The 22,416-nt window shown below is 51.4% G+C and overlaps 7 protein-coding genes across 7 annotated transcripts; 3 read left to right on the top strand and 4 right to left on the bottom strand.

Annotated features, from left to right (window-relative positions):
• Positions 1-2,772: 2,772 nt before the first annotated feature.
• Positions 2,773-4,448, bottom strand: PpBr36_05259 (uncharacterized protein; the record flags this gene model as incomplete). Its single annotated transcript, XM_029892416.1, has 4 exons — positions 2,773-2,933; positions 2,989-3,011; positions 3,590-4,085; positions 4,169-4,448. 4 exons carry the CDS (start codon positions 4,446-4,448, stop codon positions 2,773-2,775), a joined length of 960 nt encoding a protein of 319 aa, XP_029749013.1.
• A 5,323-nt stretch (positions 4,449-9,771) lies between these two features.
• Positions 9,772-10,464, top strand: PpBr36_05258 (uncharacterized protein; the record flags this gene model as incomplete). The annotated part of the gene is made up of 4 exons (XM_029892415.1): positions 9,772-10,017; positions 10,113-10,170; positions 10,248-10,311; positions 10,398-10,464. 4 exons carry the CDS (start codon positions 9,772-9,774, stop codon positions 10,462-10,464), a joined length of 435 nt encoding a protein of 144 aa, XP_029749012.1.
• A 379-nt stretch (positions 10,465-10,843) lies between these two features.
• Positions 10,844-12,042, bottom strand: PpBr36_05257 (uncharacterized protein; the record flags this gene model as incomplete). The annotated part of the gene is made up of 2 exons (XM_029892414.1): positions 10,844-11,695; positions 11,791-12,042. The coding sequence occupies 2 exons, from the start codon at positions 12,040-12,042 to the stop codon at positions 10,844-10,846; spliced, it is 1,104 nt and encodes a 367-aa protein (XP_029749021.1).
• A 538-nt stretch (positions 12,043-12,580) lies between these two features.
• On the top strand, positions 12,581-13,481 carry PpBr36_05256 (uncharacterized protein; the record flags this gene model as incomplete). The annotated part of the gene is made up of 2 exons (XM_029892413.1): positions 12,581-12,663; positions 12,776-13,481. 2 exons carry the CDS (start codon positions 12,581-12,583, stop codon positions 13,479-13,481), a joined length of 789 nt encoding a protein of 262 aa, XP_029749020.1.
• Positions 13,482-13,614: 133 nt separating this feature from the next.
• On the bottom strand, positions 13,615-19,640 carry PpBr36_05255 (uncharacterized protein; the record flags this gene model as incomplete). Its single annotated transcript, XM_029892412.1, has 6 exons — positions 13,615-14,916; positions 15,026-16,470; positions 16,549-16,781; positions 16,846-19,247; positions 19,321-19,445; positions 19,547-19,640. 6 exons carry the CDS (start codon positions 19,638-19,640, stop codon positions 13,615-13,617), a joined length of 5,601 nt encoding a protein of 1,866 aa, XP_029749019.1.
• Positions 19,641-20,305: 665 nt separating this feature from the next.
• Positions 20,306-22,204, top strand: PpBr36_05253 (uncharacterized protein; the record flags this gene model as incomplete). Its single annotated transcript, XM_029892410.1, has 1 exon — positions 20,306-22,204. The coding sequence occupies one exon, from the start codon at positions 20,306-20,308 to the stop codon at positions 22,202-22,204; it is 1,899 nt and encodes a 632-aa protein (XP_029749017.1).
• On the bottom strand, positions 21,668-22,122 carry PpBr36_05254 (uncharacterized protein; the record flags this gene model as incomplete). Its single annotated transcript, XM_029892411.1, has 2 exons — positions 21,668-22,040; positions 22,088-22,122. The coding sequence occupies 2 exons, from the start codon at positions 22,120-22,122 to the stop codon at positions 21,668-21,670; spliced, it is 408 nt and encodes a 135-aa protein (XP_029749018.1).
• Positions 22,205-22,416: the final 212 nt, after the last annotated feature.

Here is a 22,416-nt window from a genome sequence, read left to right as displayed (position 1 = left end):
TTTGTAATGTCTAGGACGCGGTTTCCTTTGAGCCGCAGGAACCGGGAGTTCTTCTCGCTGACGTGATCCATCACCATAATGTCTTGCAATTTGAATACCCCAGTATTTTTATCTACCTTGTTTTTTTAAACCCCCTGTGAACTTCATGTGACAAAGAAACAAGTTTTTTTTTCGGGAGCTGGAGTATAAAAATATAATAAAAAAGACGGCTATTGTTTTTCATTCAAGTCTCCAGTTACACCACACTAATACAATTTACGACTTTACACGAGTATCACGACATGCACCTTTTTTGTTCCCTTTTTTTTCCAATCTCGACCTTGCTTGTTTGAACACTTTTTCTTAAGCACCTTGTTTGGCTTACCTTTGATATGAAAGATGTGTCATGCATGCCCTTACGTGCGAGAATTCGGGACCTCGGGATGCCCACCTGACAGCGGGCCTCCACCACACCTTTTTCATCTGTAATGTTTTTTTTTCTTGATGGCTGTGAGGGCTCGGGACTATTCAATGCCAGCAAAGAGGAGATCAGTCTAACAAATAAGCACGAGAAGAAAAAAGAGAAGCAACAAAAAACAAGCAAGAAAAGCCGAGGTAGGCAACCCCTTCTGGTCGTTTGCCCCCATTTGCTAGATGTGCCGCGTTTGGTAAATCATCCGCTTTTAACCTCTTTCTTGTGAGGGCTTTTTTTCCCTTTCTCTTCCTTACGAGGAGTTGCGTTTGTATGTGTAACCACAACTTTGTTTGCCAATTATTGCCTCGATGACTGGTCGAACGAATGGCCATGTCGAGATGCGATTTTCTTCTAAACCGGCAAGCCCATCGCATGTTGTTCGTCCCACACCATGTTGTACAAGAACACGACTCTTTTTTCCCCCTCTCTCTCTCTCTCTCTCTCTCTCTCTTTTTCTGTCTCTTGTTCTTCTCCGAAATCAAGGCCCGCCTCTCTCACCCGTAGTGGCTTTTATGCAGATGATTGGATTGTGGCCTGATTGAAAGGAGATGGTGGGTTGCGTGAGGATATACGCATTTTCTTTCAATCTCACCTATTGGACTAGAACATCTGATCAGGGGCTTTTTTATTTTTTTTTTCTTTTTATATTTGCGCATCTCATCTCAAGATCGAGAATTGGATCAAGGGGTGGGGGATTATAGGCGGTGGGGGTGGGCCTCCCCTGGACGAGAGACGGGAGAGCGTCATCGCCACGCGATATCTTTTTTTTTTTTAATCTAGATGTGGCAATCGTTTTCAAGATCCAAAGGTGTACAACGAATTATCTACCAACAATCTTTTTTTTTCGGAAACTTGGTCCTGACATATGAGAAAGAGCGGAGACAAAGGACCATGGAGTAGAAAACGAACACGGGACTTTCAAGCAACCAGCGTAAAGAAGAGGGGTCTGGTGAAAAAAAAAAGAGAGAAGAGAAATAAGCTGGTGACACAGGACAAGAGTCACGATGGATACAAAAAAGAACAAGATCCGCCCTCAAATCGGCTACCTACATACCTGATGAGTCGCACAGCCAGCTCAGGTCAACGCCAATGCCACATCGAGGACTGGCTGATGCGGGCCTTGATGAAGAAGAAGAAAAAAAATATAGCTCGCCCAGTTAATGTGAATCAAGCGACAATGGCCCCTTGAAGAGCAAAAAGGAGATTGGGCATGACGAAGTCGCCAACCTCAGGGTGGGGGGTGTGAGCCTTATTTTGCCAGGTGCCCAAGTTGATCAATCCCCTTGTCCATTGGGCTGCAACAAGATCACCCCGAATAGAAAAGCTTCCGAGTGATCACGGAGAGAAAGTCCCGATGACACGTTCCGCTTGGGACAAAGAGCGATGCGGCTTTATTAGATCTCATCGTCACTGACACGTATTCGGGATTCCAACCTTGCGAATTCGGGAGTTTTCGATTTGGCCCCGCCGTCAGGGAGGGGGCTTTTCATATCTCTGATTTCTTTCTTACTTACTTTCTTTCTCTTTTGCCTCGCAAGGCAGACCGAGTAGGTTAAGTGAGTTGCCGAGATGGAAAGCAGTCATCCGTCACTCTGCCTTGAATCTTGTTTTTTTTTTTTTTTTTTTTTTTTTTTTTTTTTTTCCCACATCAATCGACTCCTACAGAAATTTCTATGAGCTTGGCGCAATTTGGCCTGAACAACGCTCGACGTTGGGTGGTGCTCAGACATTGCATATTGCATCAGAGGGAGGAGGCAAAGGTGGTCGTGGCATTAAGGATGATGTACAGTTTTGGTTGTTCAAGGATGAAAGATCCGAGACAGGCGAGGGGATCCCTGGTAACAGATCATTAAACGGCCGGGGTCTGCTTGGCGAAACCAACGCACGGTGGTTGAAAGAAAGAAGAAAAGAAAAAAAAGAAAAGAAAGCGGGAATTCCATTCTTTTGTCTTTTGTCTTTTTTTTTGTTTTTGCTATAATACTTAGTAATCAAGGGGAACCCCCAGGGCTGATTGTCGTCGTCAATACACCTGATCAAAAATAGATAGTCACTAATCTAGACTCTAGACTTAGACCAAACAAGCGCTCCACTCCACGTAAGTCATAACAGTCCTAGTTTCCGTCACTACAAATTCCCAAACACTCGGTAGCGGCAGACTCCGCCCAGCCCCAATGGATCTCGGCTGCTTCCGATTTTTCCATACTTTGGGTTGGAATGGTACAACTGTTTTGCACCAATGTTTCCCTCATGTCTTTTTTTTTTCCCTCTTTTTTTGTTCGCAACGGTCCCAGGCAAAGATGACGTGCCGATTCTGCCACCTAGATCAGACCGACCGGCATCTCTCGACAGCTGATCGCCCTGTCGTTGATTGAGCTGCAAATCTGCCAGTAGCAGGCAGGTGGTTTGCTCCAAGGTTCGGACGACCGTTGGGCTTCTCGCGTCCTTTGCGCATCGTCTGGTTGGCCCATCCGTCCGAACCCTATCGTGCCTTGCGAGCTAATTAAACCCACGAGGAACCTCCATGCCGCACGTACCTGGAGCCAAGTCGATTGGCAGTCTGTGTCGAGTCGGACCACGTCAAGGAACACCGAGAGGAGCATCAAAAGAATGCGCGTTTTTCGCAAGTATTACCGCGGTTGACAAAGAAGAAAAAGCAACAAGACAGAAACAAAGAGAGGGACAAAAGAAAAAGCTTAGAGAAAAGTTTACTTTTGTCAAAAATTCTAGACTAAGTCCAGTCTCGGTATCTCCCATCTCGCCCGGGTCAATTGCAAATTGACTCAAGAAGCCGTGCGCCAGAAAGCTATGTGCTAAGAAAAAATTATGATTACAAGCTTTTGACAACAGAAACGGGGGAAAAAATTAATTGTCCGTATGCCCACCAAGTAGTAGACTATGGGGCCATGGCCAAGAGGCAGAGCACCAAGAAGAGGTGGAAGAGTAGAAGAGAAGAAAAAAAAAAAAAAAAAAACAGAAACAAAGAAACCGAACAAAAGGAACTCCTAAAACGCCCCATTCTCTAATGCCGAGATTGCCCCCGTATGTGGTATCATGGAAACATGAAGCAAAACGCTTCAATATTAGGTCCAACAAAGAGCCCCTAGCCGGGCTACCATGTCAGTGGCTCCTCATTACAAAAGAGCGGCAGCCGCGGCGATGAAGAAGCCGGCCATTCCAACGCTGAGCGTGGCTGCGCCGGCAGGGATAGGCGGCGGGCTCGTTTGCTTGGGGGTCGCGCCTTCGGTTCCAGACGCGACGCCCGAGGGAGCGGAGCCAGAGCCACTTGGCTTGGGGTGGCCAGGCGAGCTGCAGTTGCCCCCGTTGTCCTTGTGTCCCTTACGCACAAAGTTGGCGCAGCTGATTCGGGTCTTGTTGGCGTAGTGGAAGACGAATGAGCGGTTGCCGAAGAAGGCGCCGATGCCCTCGTGTGTCGAAGCGAACTTGTCCGTGTACGTAGCCTCGAACGGGTCAGACTTGACCTCGCCGTGCTTTCCGCTCAAGTCCCCGACCTCGCAGCTCTGGGGAGCAGATGCGTTGCAAGGAGGGTTCTCGCCGCGCAAGAATGGGTCCAAGTGCGCGAGTGTCGAGGTGCAGTTGCCATTGGAGCCGGGAGCTGCGTGGAGGTGGTACTCTGAGTGTGTTCGTTAGCATGAGGTGTCCCAGGTCGTTGAGAGGCAGTCTGAAAGACCGAAAGTACGGCAGATATAGACTAACTGAATGGACCACCCTCCTTGGGCAAGTTGGAGAATTTGACCGTGAAGACGACACCAACACCGTCGGGAGAGGCAGTGGCGCTGATGAACCCCTTGACATTTCCTCCCCCTGCGTAGGCCGACCCCTTGGTGAAAGCAGTCTCGGGCAGATGGGCCTCGTACACGACGCCGGCGGGGTTGTTGGTCACGACTTTGGCATCACCGAGCTGACCGGTGATTTCTTGAGCGTTGATGCTCATGGCCGCAGTGGCTAGCATGAAGGTGACTGACTTGAAGTGCATCTTTACTACTTCGATTGCGGTTGTACTCGTTTTGCAACGAGGAAGTCGGTAAGTTGAAGAGAAAAGAGAATGTTGATTAGAGGTTGGTTTTTTTTTTTTTTTTTTTTTTTTTTTTTTTTTTTACGGTAGGTTAGGCTGGATCGTCCGAGCGGGATGCTGAAAAAGAAAGATAAAAAAAATAAAAAGAAACCAATACAATCCTAATGTTGTGGTGATGGGATCCAAGCGTTCTGGTACGCAACGAAAACCAAGCTTGGGGGGTTTTTTTTTTGTCCCCTGGGATTGACAGTATGTAATGATTAAGTGAGTTGCTGTCTGATGAGCAGAAGGAGGCCTGAGGTGGAAGCACGGAGAGGGAATGGACGTTTATAAGGTGAAATCCAGACGGGACTAACAAACGTTGGACAAAGAGGGAAAAATAGAACTTTCAGGCCGAACAACACGGGATGAGCGATGAGCAAGGCCAAGCAAGGAAGGTTCCACCCCCGTTGGGTATTTGGTACTGCTCGAATTGGGAACGAGTCTGCCGTTGGAGAGACCGGCCAACCCTGTCAGACAAACACATCCGGGCCTCTCATGTTTTCGGAAATACAGTACACTTTGGATGTCTACCTAAGCTACCACACCCTTTCGTGCCACAACACCCCGGCATGTACATCGCATCGCAATTCATGGCCGGCCCCCCCACCTACAACGCAAAAAGAAAGGCGCGCAAAAAAGGACAGGGCAGGGGTCCTGCGGTAGGAGCAGAACGATTTGCATCCATGACAGCCCTTCAAAGTCGTCAAGTCGACAAAAAAGAAAGAGGACCAAGGTGATTTAGCGGCGGGGAGGCTGGCGAAAAGTGGAGCCTTGGACTTTGCACAAAGGAGACGCAATCGCAATCGCAATAACCACCAGTGCACCAGGCGCCCGGCATCTCACATTTCAAAAGGCTAGGACGCTAATTAACCGAAGCCCCCCCACAAGTCTAGGCAGTGCAGTGCAGGCACAAACAAATTGCCCAGACGTCACCAATCAACAGGCTCCCACAACGCAAGTACCTGCATTTTCTTTTTTAAGCGACCCTGATGAAGGGTGTGGGACAGGGATGATAGGCTAAGATACACGCAGAAAAACGAGACCCCCCGGTCCCTGTCAGAACAAAACTTTTGGCGATTGGTGGTTGTCATTCCTTTTGCCGATCTCTCTTTCTTTACTTTTGTGCTTGCTTCTCTCCGTCACAGGGGGGGTCACCCAGGGGGCCAAGGTAAACCATAAAAAGACTGAAAATAGAGAAACCCTACCTATAGTGAGAATCTGGCAAACAAGGACATGGGAACCTGAACAATCCACCATTTCCGACAGAAGCACGACACATGATGAAGCCAGCTAACTGGAAAAAATCAAAACCAGGGAGCTGACTTGCACTGAATTGGTCATGTAGTAGTAATGATGTCGAAATCGAATCTATGTTTGCCTTGAGGGGCCATGTAATTTACGGTACAGTACTGCGTCACCGTACGTATTTCCAAGCGAGATCCCAAAGCGACAAGTGGGCGACGCTGGATCTGGTTGGGCGCAATGTAAGTTCATTTCATCCAGTTGCGGAGATCGATCGACGTGTGCGATGGGGGTGCAACCAGTCACACTCCAAAGAGCTTAATGATCGTCGTGACCGAAGAGGGAAACAACAAAGATTACAAACAGAAATGTACAAAGTAGGTACGGAAGCACGCAAACATACAACAAGAAGAAGAAAAAAAAGAGAAAAAAAAAACCCCCCCCCTCCAAGAACTTCCTTCATCAATTATTGCCGCCTATGCATCCTTCCGATTATCCGTTTGCGACATATCCCTCAACACCAAGACATTAATGATTTCTTGAGGCTGTGCCTCTCATTTTTAGCTTGACATCCTTGTCCTGCATATTCTTTTCAGCAACCAGAATATTGATCGCTTGGCAAATCTTTTGACAGGTGGGCCGACAATGCGAAAACTACCAGGGCCCGGCCAACTCCGCCTTCCAAACCAAGTAGCGGGCGCTAGGCTGTTAGGGTGCATACAACTCCGCGCTAACTTACAGTCCTCAATCCGGGCCCGATCGGCTCGTCGGGAAGCACACAGACATTTTGAAATTGGTGGAGGCCAAGATCAGGCTCGCACCAATACCGTACACCACCCTTTGGTCCCCTCTCGCGCGGCGTAGTGCAGGAAGGCTGACAGTTTTCCAGCACTCGATTTTTTTTTTTTTCCCTGCCTATCCAACGGATACAGCCACATGCAATTTGTGACTTGTGACGGTCGTTCAGAGTTCTGACTATAGCAAAGGCCAAGAAAATAGAAAGACTGAATCGTGAAATCATTTGCTCAGCTGAGCTGCGAAAACACGAGAAGTTAAATCAGAAACCGCACTAACCACACGATACTGGTTTGGTTTGACCCCTGAGGCTCTACTTTTTTTTTTTTTTTTTTTTTATCTCGTCGTCTCCCCCTCAGGTTTTGCCAGCTGCAGGATTGAATTTAACATGGATCCCAGCCAACAGCACCAGAGCGCGGCTACGCAAGGTTGGCAGGCCGCGAATTTCGTGATCTGTCATGGATACCTTAGACGCAATCAAATACTAGACTAGGCACATGGCAGAAGCGCCAGGGCCCGCCTTGAGTCCTGCAGAAAAGAAGCCACCATCGATGCGGCCCGATCAAAGGGGAACGCGTACCACTAACAGAACATAGCAGCGAGTGTCAGTGTTAGTTGCAATGTGATGGTTTTCACTTTTCACCAAGCAGCTTACGCTCCCGACCGCCAGCCCGAAGACCAACTGCATATGTTTTTTCTTGTCTCTTTCTTTATCCCTTTTCTTGTTGAACATTAATCTAGCAAGTCATGTCCAGAGCATGGGGTGATTGGATGATTTCGTTTTGGGAGGATGGAAATTACCACCATCCTTTTGTTTCAACCCTTGATTCTTTTGTTTTTCTACCCTTTCCTTTTTGCGTTACTGCTCGGCGGATTCTCGCGTGAGATNNTTTTAATTGGGATATTTCGGAGGTAAAGACTCCTTGAGAATATTACCCGATTTATCAATGTTCAATCTCCGCATTGAATTTTACCGTATAACCCGTTCGGTGAACATAATCCCCGCGGAGCTGCCTCAATGTGCACATTTAGATATCATCAACACCAGAGATTCGTTCGTGCGTCCCACTGACAAGGCTGGTTAGATCTGAGTTTCATCATTGGAACTAGATAGCCCGGAGATAACTCAATCACAAAGAAGGCCGGAATCACGTTTGTCGTTACTCAGGTACTCTTGGGTAGCTATAACTCTTTCCAGGCACTTAGATTAATACCCGTGAGGTTGTTCGTTGCCTGTACTTTGGTTTCGCCTGCTGAACCATGCCCAAAAAACCATCTAGGTTTTGTTATACATCGGCCGAGATTATTTGGGTAGCCAGCCGTATGGCGTCACCCAAGCTTCTTGGAAGCTCCTGGGAGGGAGGGGTTTGACGGGACTGAAGCCCCGTCAGTCGGTCCCAGCACTTTTCGTTTTTTTTTTAACGGACCTTGCCTTGCCGTCGCTCACCAGCACGGCGAGTCAACACTGGCTCGTCCCAAGTCTTTCCCCGTGTTTGATGGCGGCAACCTTAATTTTCTGTTGGAAATGATCATCCTTGCCCAAGGGACTGATGAATCACCTATACCTTGGGGAGCATCTCGAGTCGTGAAGCATACCTTGACAATTGGGCTACGGGACTTTTTAAACCGCATATGGTCTGTCCCAGTTGAGTCTAGGTCGAGAAGAATCTCTGACTTGACGCCTCCGTATCTGATGTCGGTTGCCCTGGACTAGTCTGCTTGCTTGCTTGCTTTCAAACCCAGAATCGAGATAACTCCCCGGGTCGTCCTTGCTCCGTAGTGCCTGGCTCCATTAAGCTTACGACTTAAGCGTCCCTTTGTTCCTCGTTGGGCTTGATTCATGATTTGCCCTTTCTTTCTTTTTTGCATTTCGGCCCGCTAAGTTTATGGTGAACAGGGCAGTTCCCGGGCACAACTCTCTCTCCCTTTTTTTTTTTTTTTGTTGCATGTGGGTGTGTGTATGTAGGTACTCTGCATCTGGTCTAGCTACGTAGGTCTCAGTTGAACCCCATTCTGTATTGTCTTTTGCTGGTGTCATGCAAAGATAAACTACATTCAGTCCCCGCCGCGGAAGAGGACCCTTTCTGTCTCCTTCTATCTCATATCTCGCAGCAAGATTGAAAAGTTTCACAACAGCAAAGTCGGTTTGAGTATCCTGGTGTGACGAGTCTAACGTATCGTAAAACCTGCACAAACTAAATTCGCCTCTTTCCTTATCGTCGCACACGCGGCCATGTTCTGTAGCTTGTACCACGACACGGAGGTCCTAACTTGCGCGCGCTGGCTACAACCCAGCAACTGAATGGTTCTTGCCTCGGCCCCAGACTCATTTTCTCCCCGTCTTTGCCTCTGATTTTCCCTTGGTCTAGATCTACCCAGCAATCTGGTATGTGGTCCAGGTTGCCGGATCATCGGATGCTAAGATGAGAATGACTGAGGTTTCCTGGATTGGTACAGGCCGCGGCCTGCCTAATGCTACCACATCCAAAAGTCTGCTTGTAAATTGCTTACTGCGAAATTGGGCTCTCAAATTTTTTTTTTTTAAAAAAAAAAAAAGAAAAAAAAAAGAAACTAGGCATCAACCCTAGATCTTGGCAATCCTTCGACCGAAAGTCGACGAGGGTGGTTTGTTCAGGAATGTAGTCCGTCTCCGAAGCAATAGGTTCCCGCGACGGCGGAAAGGCTGTGCATGGCTGTGCCTCTTGTGCTGTGCTTGCCTGCAGACTAGCTCTTCCGTGATAATATTTTCAGTGTATAGCCAGCTCTGTCCCTGAAAGAAGGGAATCCGTATTGTTCAAGGGGAATTTTCAAGACACTTCAACGCCGACGATCGCGCATTGTAGGTATTTTTGGTTTTTAAGATTTGAGATGGCAGATCCAAAGGGTGGGTAAGTGTGCAGTGCAGTGCAGTGCAGTGCAGGGTAGGTATGCTAACAACAGACAGGAGACCCCACAATATAGGATCGGAGCACGTGCCAAGACCTCCGCTTTAGCTGCGTGTCCCGTTTGGAGCTCCTGCAGAGAAGCCTCACGTCACAAGAAGCTCGATCCATGACCCGCGAGGTGGACACCTGTTTGAAGCCAGCAATTCAACGACCATAACCTCCACCATCCACGCCGGCAACCGATCTCGATTTGAGGTCGCCCCCCCCAGATTCGAATCAAAGATACTCTTTTTCTAGAGGCAGCAACTCCTTCGACCACAATGGCACCGAAACGAGCCGTGACCCCATCGGCGCAGCCCGCCGCACCCACCGTCGTAGCCACTCCAGCAAAGGCGCCGAAAGCATCATCGTCGTCGGCGGTATCCTGGGACAAGACCGTCAGCAATGTCGTTGACTACTACCTCAAGTCTACTCCGCAAAGGACAAAGCTCATTGACGTTTTCTTGGGCTTTCTTGTCGTAAACGGCGCCCTGCAGTTTCTCTACTGCATCCTTGCTGGAAACTTTGTACGCATCTTCGAAAAAGAAACGAAATTATTAAGGGGCGGATGTTGTGAATTCAAGAGGCTCATTTTTGCTGACAACCTCTTCTCCACCTGCAGCCTTTCAATGCCTTCCTGTCCGGCTTCTGCTCAACCGTGGGCCAGTTCGTCTTGACAGGTACACATTTCCGGCCCCCATCCTCCTAGGATCAAACTATTGAATCCCTTGCTGATGTCCCCCTCCACCGGATTCAGTCTCCCTCCGAATCCAACAGAACCCCCAGAACGCATCCGACTTTCCTTCAGTCTCACCGGAAAGGTAAGTCACGATTTTAAATTTACCCCGCAAGATTCCACAGCTTGAGATACTTGGATTGACGCGGTCCTCTCGAAAACGTTGCACAGGGCATTCGCCGACTACATTGTGTGCAGCTTGATCCTGCATTTCTTCTGCGTCAACTTTATCAACTAGGTATACTCTGCGGGGGTTCGGGGCGATGTCGGCGCGAGGGATATCATTAGGGGCGGAAAAGCCGTAGCAGTATAGGAGCATGCCCCTAGCTATGATTCATCTGCAACCGTGGATGTTTGTAACACTACAAAAAGATGATGATTAGGCGGGCGAGACATATCACAGAGAGAAAAAAAAAAAAAAAAAAGTACAGAGACACCATACTGCTTTCATGGGGAAACATCAAGTCGGGCCATGAGCCAAAAGGACATGTATGCCACACAATAGCCAATAGCCCATGGTCTATCAGGTCTACGCCAGTATGATACTAGAACAACATAAAAAATTAAAGAGAGACGTCATGACAAGTCTGTGCTCTCTTCAATTCTTGCAGTGCCGCTCAACCAGCATCCTCCCCTTCAGTGGCGTCCGTCTTGGCCGGCGGCGGCGGCGGCGGCGGCACAGCAGCCTCGCCAGCCTTGGGTGGCCCACTACCGCCAGCGCGCGGCGGCGGCGCGACTGGTGTAACTCGCCCGCTCGGCGCATTGTCCAGCGCCTTGCTCTTGGCCTCTTGCTCCTTGAAGTAGTCATCCATCATGCCCTTGCCTGCGGCCGCGCCGTGGTGCCTATCCTTCTTCTTCCCCCTCGGTGGCGCGCTCGTCGTCGTTGTTGCCGCAGGAGCAGCCAACTGGGCCGGGACCAGGAACTCGCCACCACCCTCGTAAGGCGACTGCTGCTGCTGGTGGGGCGGCAACGACGCATCGCCGCCGGGAACGAAAATGTTGGCTCCGTCCGACACCAGCGGAGCGCCGTACTGCTCGCCGCCGCCATCAAACATTGTCTCGCCGGGTGCGTTGACAGGCTCGCTGAGCGGGGCGGGGAGGCGGTGCAGTGCGCCGTAGCCGAGGACGCAGCCGAGGGCGCCCTGGCCGCCCCAGTCGCGGCTGGGCTGGATGGAGAGCTCGCGGGTGACGTCGTACTCGTTGTTGTAGACCCAGACGCGCAAGGGGCGGCCGATGTGGTCCTCGACCAGCTCGCCGAGCCCGCCCTCGCCGTGCAGGACGCCGTCGGGCGAGCCTAGGATGTAGTCGCTGTAGGGGAGCAGGCCGGCCTGGTCGGCGGGGGAGTTGGCGGGCACGTCGAGGACGTGCCAGATGTTGGAGACGGCAGAGAGCGGGGTCCACTGCAGTGTCAGGCCGAGGGACGGCGCGTCGACGGGGACGGGGATTTGGAGGGCGCGGGTTCGTTGGCCCTGTGAGGGGGGGTTTTGGTGTGGCGTGTTAGCTGGTTGTTTCGTTCCCACCTGCTGTGATATTATTTTGTTATGTAGGAAAATTGAACACCAACCTTGGCACTCCACAAGCCCAGAGTCACTGTGCCACCGGCGCAGTTGCGAACCTCCTGGGCAAACAAGCGCGGGTCTGGATTATCGATCATGCGGCCGTTGATGCCAACGACAAAATCAAACCACGGCTCAATCTTCAACTCCAGGTTGTTGTTGCGCAGGACCTGGAAGCCAAACTGGCCATGGGTGCTGTTATCCCTCTGGGGCACATCCCCATCGAGACGGGATATGAAGCGGTTGAGAGCGTTAAACATGGTGGTGGTGGTGGTAGTGGTACAGGCCGAGGCCGGCTCGAGGTGGTGTTGGTTTTCTGTTTCTTTAGAAATTCAAACACATCTAGTAATTTTGGTATAGGTTCCCTCCCGTGAATTATTGTCAAAGCAAGTGTGCTCACTTTCTTGCCTGTCAATATCACGACGTTGGCGTTGGTTGTCGCCTATCTGATTGCCGCCAGCTGTCACAAAGCTTCACTTCCTGACGTCTTCAGAAGGTCCGCCCAAGCTCCACACCAGCCTTGTTACTGTGGGGAAATTGTAACTCTCAGTGGAGTCCTCACCATGTCCAGTCTTTTCACACTGGGATTTTGTGGTAGACTCAAAGCCAGTGTCCCAAGCCCGGCATGCAATCAACAATTCTTTTTTACTATATTATTAACACTTGCATTTAATTCTGCTAGTAAACAAAAAGACAAAAGCTAAACTATTTTGGTCTTTCAATCAGACTGCAATTAGTAGAAAAGGGTTCAAGCCAGAACTCATTCTTTGGACAACATAAAAAAAAAAAAACATCGAAATGCAGGAGGCACCTCGACTACCTTTAACAGACCGTAGTCCTCATTACAGCAGCGTAGAAGAGGTCCCAGAAGGTATCCGCAAGTAAGTACAACCCGCGCATACACAGTCATGTGTTCTATGCCAAGCAAACACAAGTATAAATGCAAACCCAAAACAAAGAAACTGCATCTAACCACAAACAACCCCTCCCCAGATACTGGCAACAACGCTACTCAATCTTTTCGTGGTACGACTACGACGTCCGACTGACGCACGACGCCTGGTTCGGCGTGACGCCGGAGCCCGTGGCGAACCAGATCGCCCAGGACATGACGGCGTCGGCCGCCAAGACTACCGTCGTGGACCTTTTCGCCGGCGCCGGCGGCAACGCCATTGCCTTTGCCCTGGCCGGCTCCTTTGACCGCGTCGTCGCCATCGAGCGCGACGCCGACACCCTCGCCTGCGCCCAACACAACGCAGAGGTCTACGGCTGTGGCGAGTGGATCACCTGGGTCCACGGCGATTGTTTCGACTTTCTCGCTGCCCAGCAGCAGCAGCAACAGCAGCAGCATCAGAAGCATGACAAGGGCAACTCGTTTTCTTCTCCTTCTTCTTCTTCTTTACCCAAAAACCTGAGGATAGACCCCAGGACCACCAAGATCTTCGCCTCGCCGCCATGGGGAGGCGTCGACTATGGCCAGCAAGACGTCTTTGACCTCTCCACCATGCAGCCATACAACCTTGACAAGATCCACGCTGCCTGCAAGGCCTACGATCACGCCCTCTATCTCCCGCGGACTAGCGATCTGCGGCAGATTTCAAAGTGTGTCCCGGACGGTCAGAAGATCGATGTCGTGCAGTACTGCATGGCCGGCGCGAGCAAGGCTTTGGTGGCCTATATCCCCGGCACTGGTAGCTGATGATGGATTTTCTCCAAATCGAGAAAAAAAAAATTGATACATTTAGACAGACGCGTCAAAAGACGTGATAAAATAATGATAATGATGATATTCATTCCACGCACGTAAACGCTAAATCGCCGACACCCAAAACCTACAAGGCCTTGACGATACTCCTCTCATCAAACAAGTCCTTCAACAAACCCCTCACACACCCTTCCCAATCCAGCGGACCCATCGCATACGTCGATTCGAACGCATAAATGCTCAGCTGTCCAAAGAAAGGCCGAAGGATCTTGGCCACGAGCTCATCCCGCCTCTCCAGGTTGACCTCGTCGCTGATGCCTCCCGGACCCAACATCGGCCTCCTCCGCTCCCCGCTGGCGACTTCCACGAGGTCTGCCGCACCCGCCATCCCGCTGGACCCCAGCTCTTCCGACAACTCGTCCACGAGAGCGACAGGCTGGTAGTGCGCCGAGCCCGGTCGGTGGACCGCGTCGATCGTGTCAGTGACAAACAGCCACTCGTGCAGTTGGAAATCGTCGGGCGCTACGCAGATCAGCACGTCCAGCAGCTTGCATGCCTGCAGCACGCTCGCGTTATTGTACGTGTCGCCGGCTGCGCTGTGGTCCGGCGATGCCACACTCGATATGGCCGCATGCAGCTCCGCGTTGATGATTGGCCACAGCGGTGCCAGGTGCACAGCGCTTGTCTTGAGCACGAGCGCCCGCACCACCATAAACAACTCCGCCCTCGTCGTCGATGATGGAGATGACGTGGCCGTCGCCCCTAGGAGCTCTACCATCTTGTCTAAAATCAGGCCAACTTCCGTTACGAACGTATCGGCCGCCGAGGCGAGGATCAGAGTTGCGATCCGTCGGAGGTTAAGCTGTGTCTTGCGATCCGATTCCAGTCGTGCCGACGTTGCACCGACACCAAACACTATTCCGGCAGTCGTAGGCGTAGCAATGCGCCCTACCATCTCAGGCATCCTATCCTTGTCGCTTACGCTCCACTGCCGTAATAGAAGAAGCCAGTCGCTCTGAACCAGGGCTAGAGGGGAGGAAAAGAATCTCGGGTCGTTGAACGCGTCGGCCACGTCTTTCTTCCAAGTCTTTTGATTGTTAGGCAGCCTGGCAAGTTCCTGCAACAGTATTAATGTACTCTTGGTCACAGTGTCAGGGAACGACTTGGATCTCAGACTTGGCCCAATGACGTTTGTGGAAATCGAGGCGGCCGCCGTCAGTACGCGGTCAGATTCGACCAGAATCTTGTGAAGGCTTGGTACAATTGAGGACAAAACCTCTACCACGTCCTCGGCTCTTTCATATGGGCCCTTGGGAGGTGAAGGCTTCTGCGAGAAATCGGGAGCTCTTGACTTTTCCGGTGAACTAAGCTCGGTAAATGTCATCGGTCTGGTGGTGAAAAGAGCCGTAAGTAGACGAAGGAATAGATCCTGTGTATCAAGTCAGTTGAGTTCTTTTTTTTTCCTTTTTTCTCCTTTTTTTTGTCCAATGCCAAATGAAGAAAATAAAATTTCATGGGTAATGAGGGCGAGTACTCACTCCAAGCTCCCTCCGCATCTTCTTCTGCTCTCCAAAATTCGTGTTATCAACCTTCTCCCCCAGGATGGCCGCAAATTCTAGCAGGCTGGGAAGCGTCTGCCTATGCGGGAAGGGATTTCCGAGCAATTCTTTCAGGAAAACGATGCAATCCTGCCAGATCTCTTCCATGGCATCATCCTCGAGTGACCGGGCATATTCAACTAGGAATATGACAACGTCGTAGTCCTGCAGCTCTACGGTCAGTGTTGACTTGCGAGACGAGTCCAGGGCGCCTGGGTTCGTCCGGCTGTGAATGGCGTTGAATAGAGCCGGAATGGTATGTTTCGGCCGCGAGCTGTCCAGAGCAGGCAGCAGGTTGAACACATCGGCCTGCTGCTGCGTCGCACCCGGCGAACCCCGCCAGATCTCTACCATTGTCTCCATGCACTGCAGGGTCTCAGCCGTGAAGAGGTGTTCGAGCAGTCTCCTAGCCCGGTTCCTCATCCGCAATGATGTGTAGTTGAAAGAGGCCGTACTGGCAAGATCTTGTGTGCCCACATCCGGCCCCTGGCCCCAAGACCAGATTCTAAAACACATGCGCACCGCATCCTGGAATGCCAAAAGTACGGTGAGTCTGTCATTTGCAGTTGCGCTCCTGGACTGTGGGGCGTCTGACGAGAATATATTGGCAAGGAAACCTTGCGGCTGCTCCGGGCCCTTGACGAGCGACACGCGTGCCTCTTCTGCCATTAGCCGATCATGTCCCTTGGCCAATACCTGTTCAAGAGCGTTGAGTAGCGAGATCAATGTGGTCTCGGGCCCGCTGTTTGCTCCCCCTTGGGGCCTTCCAGCCTCCTTGAATAGTTTTTGAAGCTCAGACAAAGTACTGCTGATCTGTCCACAGAGAGTTTCAACGAGCGGGATGAGGACTTGGAAGATAGAATCCGAGTAAAATGGCAAGCATTCACCGAGAAAGCTGACCCAGCTGTCGAGGACAGCTCGACTGCTGGGCGAGCTTAGTCCTGCCTGAATACATTTCAGTAGAGCCTGCGGCGGGCCGAGTGGTCGTCCCACAACATCTCCGGCCCCTGGGTTCTGTCCCATTCTGGCAGGGTCCACACTTGGCCGCTTCTCAGATATCGATGTTGGCGACAGCGGCTGATCAGTCAACGTCTCCCGCAGTTTAAGCGAAGCAAAGACTACGTCTAGCAAGAGCACTTGCACGTAAGGATCTGAACCAGTCAGGGACCTCATGGTCTTCTCTATCAGGATGTCTTCCAGGTGAAGCTCTGCAAGCGATACTGCGTAAGGGCTCAGGAGGATTTGATGTAGACCCGCAAGTGCAGAACGGCACAACTGCGTAGTTCTGTCATCCAGTTCCTTGTCTTCTGCTGAAGCTTCAGATATAACACACCTCATGCAGACTTGGAGAAAGAAGACTAAAAGAGACACGCTATTGTTCCCGTCTGCGGCACATATTTCCACCGTTAGCCAAAGCTACCGTCGTTTAGAGAGGTGCGTTTTCCAAGACTTTGAGAGCTTACCGTTTGATCCCCGCTGTTCGTCAGCCTCGTCTGAGATGGTACGTTTTGCCAAGACAGCCCAGACATCGCCTGGCGACAAGCGCAAAACGGTTGAGAACGTTCTCATGTAGTAAAGACATAGATCAAGATCGTCACTGCTAGAGAATGCAACGATCTTTTCCATGTCAGGTGCAGCCTTGTTTAGGTGCAAGAATCCAAGACCGAGAAATTTGCCGGCCAATATTGAGAAGAGTCTGTTTAAAATCAGTAGGTGTTAGTCAATAAATGTATAGGACGTGAATGTTATCTGATACTCACCTGTCAACCCCTATCAATGTGCTAAGCCAAGTCTTTGCACTCATAAATTGTCGGGTCCCTTCATCTTGCAACGCGTCAAGAACCAAGAACAGCGGTCGTGTGAGCATGATATGATAATACTCCACCCCTGCGAGTCTTGGTTTATAAACTTTTGTATCTCCATGAAGACGTGGCGTCCGAGGGGTCTTGCGGTCAGACGCAGTGTCTTGTATTGTATGTGTCCATAAGACGCCAAAAGCACGCCCATAATCAGCAACTGGGCTCATTAGAGCCTCGGTGCTTTCTTTATGCGTCATAAGACTGGATATGGCAGCCTCAACATCCCTGTTTTGGGGTCCCAATGCAGTCTGAAGCTGCCACAGACTACGAGCCGTTTCGACGTGATATTTTGGTTCTGGACTAGACAGGTATGTCCAAGCATGCCGCACAAGCTCTGGTATGATATTCGAAAGCTCAAGCTCGGGGATGCGCTCAGACGACAAAAGTGTGGTAGAGAGGACCAATATAGAGGAGAAGGCAATGAAGTCCAGTGGCGTTTTTGAAGAGAGTCGATCGTGCATCGATATCAGGAGATTCTTGACATCGAATGAGGCCTTGGGACTTGTCTTGTTTAGCAAAAGCAGCAGCATCCGACTCTTGATCCCGAGTGCTGTTCTTTGGCTTTCTGCATGCAGGGCTTCACAGTTTAGTGAGCATGCCTTACCCAGGAGTAGCTCGCCTGTGCGCTGCGGTGTAAATGGGGCGGGGCTGACTTCCAGACTCCCTTGCTCGTTCACGTAGAAGTCCTTGATTCTCTTCAGGATGCCCAGAGTAGATACAATAGTGGCGGATTCTGATTCGGCTTTTTCTGATGACTTTCCAACTGAGACTGAGAATGCTCGCTCCGGAACAAGGTCTATCAAATCGGTAGCTATTCCAAGCGCCTGTGATGTTAGATTCTTGTCTTCTTCAGATGGAGAATCGCCCTTTGCCCTTTCCTTGGCATCCTCGAGCATGCAGAGTATCGATAAGGCTGTCAGTGGCGCATGTGTAGTCACCATTTCCTCTTCCCTGACATTAAAGTGTGACAAGACGAATCTGACCAGGGCCATTTTGTCGGCGCGCTCGGCAGTTGTGGTGTTCCCTGGGCCGATGGCGGATGCGATTAAAGCGAGAAGCTCTCCGAATATCAACCCACTCTCCACCCCATCGAAAAAGACACTGGCGCTTCGAAGAACTTCGCTGAAGTCCGGCTTCGAGAGTGCGGTCGTTTTGTACTTCCGCACACTATCAACTATCGGGAGGAAGAGCTCGGGAACCACAAGACCCCCGATCTCCCACCTATCCATCAGGGACAGGCATATGCGATATGGTCGGGCCCTTTCAATGGGACCACCTTCCTCACTGGTCTTGATCATAGCCAAGAGTGATCTGCTCAGGGCTTGCAAGCCATACGCCTCGAAATAACCTGTTTTTCCAGCCATGCCACCAGCATGGTTGTCTGAGATCGAATAGGGTGATTCCAAGCCGTTCTCTCCTTCCATGCTGGCTCCTGTCGGTTCCGGTCCTAGTAGCCAAGCCCAAAGCCTCCGGTTGAGACTCATCTCTCGGCGCGTCACCACACCGGCAGCTGCACGAAGAAGAAGCTCAAGATCGGTAGGCTTCACTCGAACCTGGAGGACATTCGAATGAAGTGGTACATGGGACACTAGCAAGTCCAGGTATCCCCGTTGCACCAAAAGATTCTCGTCACCCAACCCAGCCGCAAAACACCTCAGTAATAGTCCCGGCTCAGGCGAGGTGACCATCTGGGCAAGCTGAGCCGTGGTCATGTCCTCGTTACTTTTAGGGGCGCCGGCGTCCAGATTCAAGGGTTGGCCAAGATTCGGCAGGTTTCGCACCAGATAAGCCAGAGCTCCAGCCCGTCGGCTCTGGCTGGTGATGGAAGCCAAGAAAAAGCACTGCCAAAAGAACGAATCGCCTGAGAAGTGTATACGTGTGATTTCTTTGCTGTTGGGTGGGCGTATTGCCATCTTGAAGCGTTCTACCAGATTCAGAGTCTGCTCAAAATCTTCAGCGGTTTCATCCTCCAGTCCAGGAAGCAGGGCCAGGACAATGGACTTCATCGCCGGGCGCAAGGAGCGCGGGGCCAGGACTAAGAAGTGACTCTCAAGTAGTTCGAGGAATGGCGATCTAATTGATAGGGAGGCAAATGACAGTGTCGAGGCCAGACCGGGGAAATATAGAGGGAGGTCCCGGGAGAGGCCCTCCTTGCCTATCATGGTGAAGACATATTGGTAGACCTCGAGTGCTTTCTGGTGAACGCCAGAAGGAAGCGAGGGGTTGAGACATTGCGAAAGTCGTTTTGCGACCAGGGATTTCGAGGGAACAGTGGTGATGTTGTTCGGTCTTGCTTGCAGGGCCTTTTTTGGTGGCAGGGCGTGTCAGTGCTGCCAGTAAATTATCAGTAATGATAGTGTAGACAGGGCGACAGACCTTCAACAGTCGGTTCAGAAAGGAAATATAGTCGGCCCACTCCTGGAGAGCGGTCTCGAATAGGGCGAGTGTCCTCTCAACGCCCGAAGCGTATTTCCGAAAGGCTTTGTCCTTGGGCACATCCTCTGAATTCGAGGTGTGTTAGCTATTCAACATGTCAAAGTGCAAAGGGAAGGGGAGGAAGGAAAGAATAAGAGTGAAGAAGAAGAAAAGATGTAATACATACCAACTCCAAGCTGGTTCCTCCACTGACGAGGTATCGGTGATTCGCGCCCGGAGCTCTCTGGGGAGCCTGGAGCGAGCCCTGGTTCAAGAGCCATTACAGATAACTTTACTCTTTGAAAGCGAGTGGAACGGAACCATCAGGTGTCCTGAGTGTCTATTTCGGCCGTGTATCATTTCGCCTTAGTCACATATCAGGGCAATTACCGAGGCATGGCTCATCACAAAAAGTTGAATACAGATCAAGGTGGCAGCTCACCTCTGTACCACGCCGATGCACTGTACAGTACACGCATACAGCTTTTGGTAGCTCAATGCGCCCCACAACCAGGCAACCCGCCAGCTCCCCGCCGTCGCAGGGGTCCTTTATCGATTGTACCTTGGTGCTGAAACGGGCTACATCCTGTCATGTCACATGGGAGGTGGGTCCTCATCTCAACGCCGACTTCTTAATGAGCCTTATGTCGTCACCCTCTTTGGCGTAAACGTTCCTCCAGTTCCCATTTTGAACCCCTTCCAAAATGAGCTGTAACTATGTATCTGGATCTTGACCCGAACGAAAAGCTGGTTCGATTTTTTTTTTATATATTGAAAATGAACGATTGAAACCAATGACCTCTGAACTCAATCATCAAGTCCAGGCAACAGACCCATCCGCGCGCCTGACTTGACATCATTGCGGACCAAAGCCACATATAACAAATTGACCGTCACAAAAGCCGTGAACATATTATGTTTGACCTGAGAGGGTTATATCATAGACATGGCTCGAGAAGACCATGCTCCTGATACTGCCGACTCCTCGGTCGCGGTCACCACCGATAGCCCCGACCCTGCGACATCGACCCCAACTCCGCCTCCGCCCCCACTCCCACCTCGGCCCCGCCAACCAACGTCGCCCAGGAGCAATACCGAGACGTCAAAATTACAGTCCGGTCCGACTACGGCAATATCCCCCATCGACATACAAACGCTCTCGTTCCCCGATGGTTCCCGCGGTACTTTCTCCATCCCCGGAACGCGGGCTGTCTCGACTCCTGCAAGGACATCTCCCAGCGGCTGCTCAACGCCCGCGACCAACATCGGCGGCCTGGATGATGCCGTGAGCGTCATGAGCTTCGCGCCGACGCTCAAGCCGCCCGGTGATTTGGCCAGCCTGATTGAGGGAGAGATCAACCGCAAGAGCCGCGCCTGGCAGCTGCTAAGGTCGCAGTCCGCAAGCGTGCAACCGTTTGAGGCCAGGGGCCCGAATTCAGCACACCCAATGGATCAATTGACTGGCTTTGAACACGAATTCGACGATGTCAACTCCGCCAGTGCGCCAGCTGGCTCTGCAACGGGCTCGGAAGACGAAGAACGCCTGCGGCTGTGGAAGGCCAAGCTGAAGCACTACATGATTCTATCGTCAGCCGGCAAGCCGATCTGGAGCAGGCATGGCGACTTGAGTTTAATCAACTCATATATGGGAGTCGTCCAAACCATTATCTCTTTCTACGAGGGCGCCAAAGATCCACTGCAGGGTTTTACGGCTGGTGATGCCCGCTTCGTTATATGCACCCAGGGCCCCTTGTATTTCGTTGCCATCAGCCGCCTGGGTGAGAGTGACTTACAGCTGCGGGCTCAGCTCGACGCTCTCTATATGCAGATTCTTTCCACCCTGACACTGCCGACGCTGACCAGCATCTTCGTCAACCGGCCTTCTTCCGACCTGCGAAAACCCCTTCAGGGCACTGAGTCGCTTCTCTCGGCGTTGGCAGACAGCTTTACAAAAGGGTCTCCATCCGCTATGCTTGGCGCCCTTGAGTGCCTAAAGCTCCGCAAGTCCCACCGACGCGCAATCAACAACGCATTCCTCAAACAACGCTCCGAAAAGCTTCTTTACGGGTTGATAGTCGCCGGCGGGAAGCTTGTCAGCGTCATTCGACCCCGCCGCCATTCGCTACACCCTTCCGATCTGGAGCTTATCTTCAATATGCTCTTCGAATCCGACGGTATCAAGGCCGGTGGCGGCGAGAACTGGATCCCGCTGTGCCTACCTGCCTTCAACAACAGAGGCTACCTATACATGTACGTCAGCTTCTTCGATGACCAGGACCTCGACACCACGTCAGTGCCAGAGACAGCGTCACCATCCCCATCGACCCAAGATGAAATCGCCATTATCCTTATCAGCCCAGACAAGGAGTCCTTCTTCGAGCTCAAGGACATGCGCGACAGGGTAGCAGAGACCCTTGCCAAGAACGGCGCCCTGACACTGATCCGCGCCGCCGCCGCCGCGGGCCGGCCACGAGTCGACGCCGTCGCGGGGCCCGCGGCTGGCGGCCAAATCGCCCACTTTGTGTACAAGTCGCGCGCCAACGTCCAGCTGGTAACTTCTTCGTTCGACGAGCCCAAGTTCGACATGGTCACCCGGCGCCGCCTCATGACGCTGTACCACGGCCTCCACGCAGCCGTGCACGCCCGCTACGCGCACTCGAAGGTGCTGCACCGCGCCGCCACTGATTCAGTCAGCCTGGCCTGGATCACACCGGCCTTTGAGTTTTACTGCGTCGCCGGCCCAAACGCCTCGCGTGCCGTCATGACCCAGGGGGCTAACAAGATTGTGCAGTGGGTGAAGCGTGAAGAAGAGCGGCTGTTTATTGTCGGTGGTGGCGTCTTTTGAAAAGGCCGATTTTGGTTTTCTTTGGTCTCTTATGAGCCAAGGGACACTATTTTCATCCCCTCTTCTTTGTTCTTATACTCTTTGCCCTTTTGGCTTGAAACATACCCCAGCTATAGCATGCATCAAGCTTGCCCGGCATTAATGATACACCATCCGTGTTTATTCCTGAGTCAAACCGCGATAGTCCAATATGTGCCTCTTTTCTCTTTCTT

The sequence above is a fragment of the Pyricularia pennisetigena genome, chromosome 6 (genome assembly GCF_004337985.1).
Source record: "Pyricularia pennisetigena strain Br36 chromosome 6, whole genome shotgun sequence".
Taxonomy (NCBI): domain Eukaryota; kingdom Fungi; phylum Ascomycota; class Sordariomycetes; order Magnaporthales; family Pyriculariaceae; genus Pyricularia; species Pyricularia pennisetigena.
The sequence above is the reverse complement of the archived record's forward strand: the minus strand, read 5'-3'. Positions and strand labels throughout refer to the sequence as shown.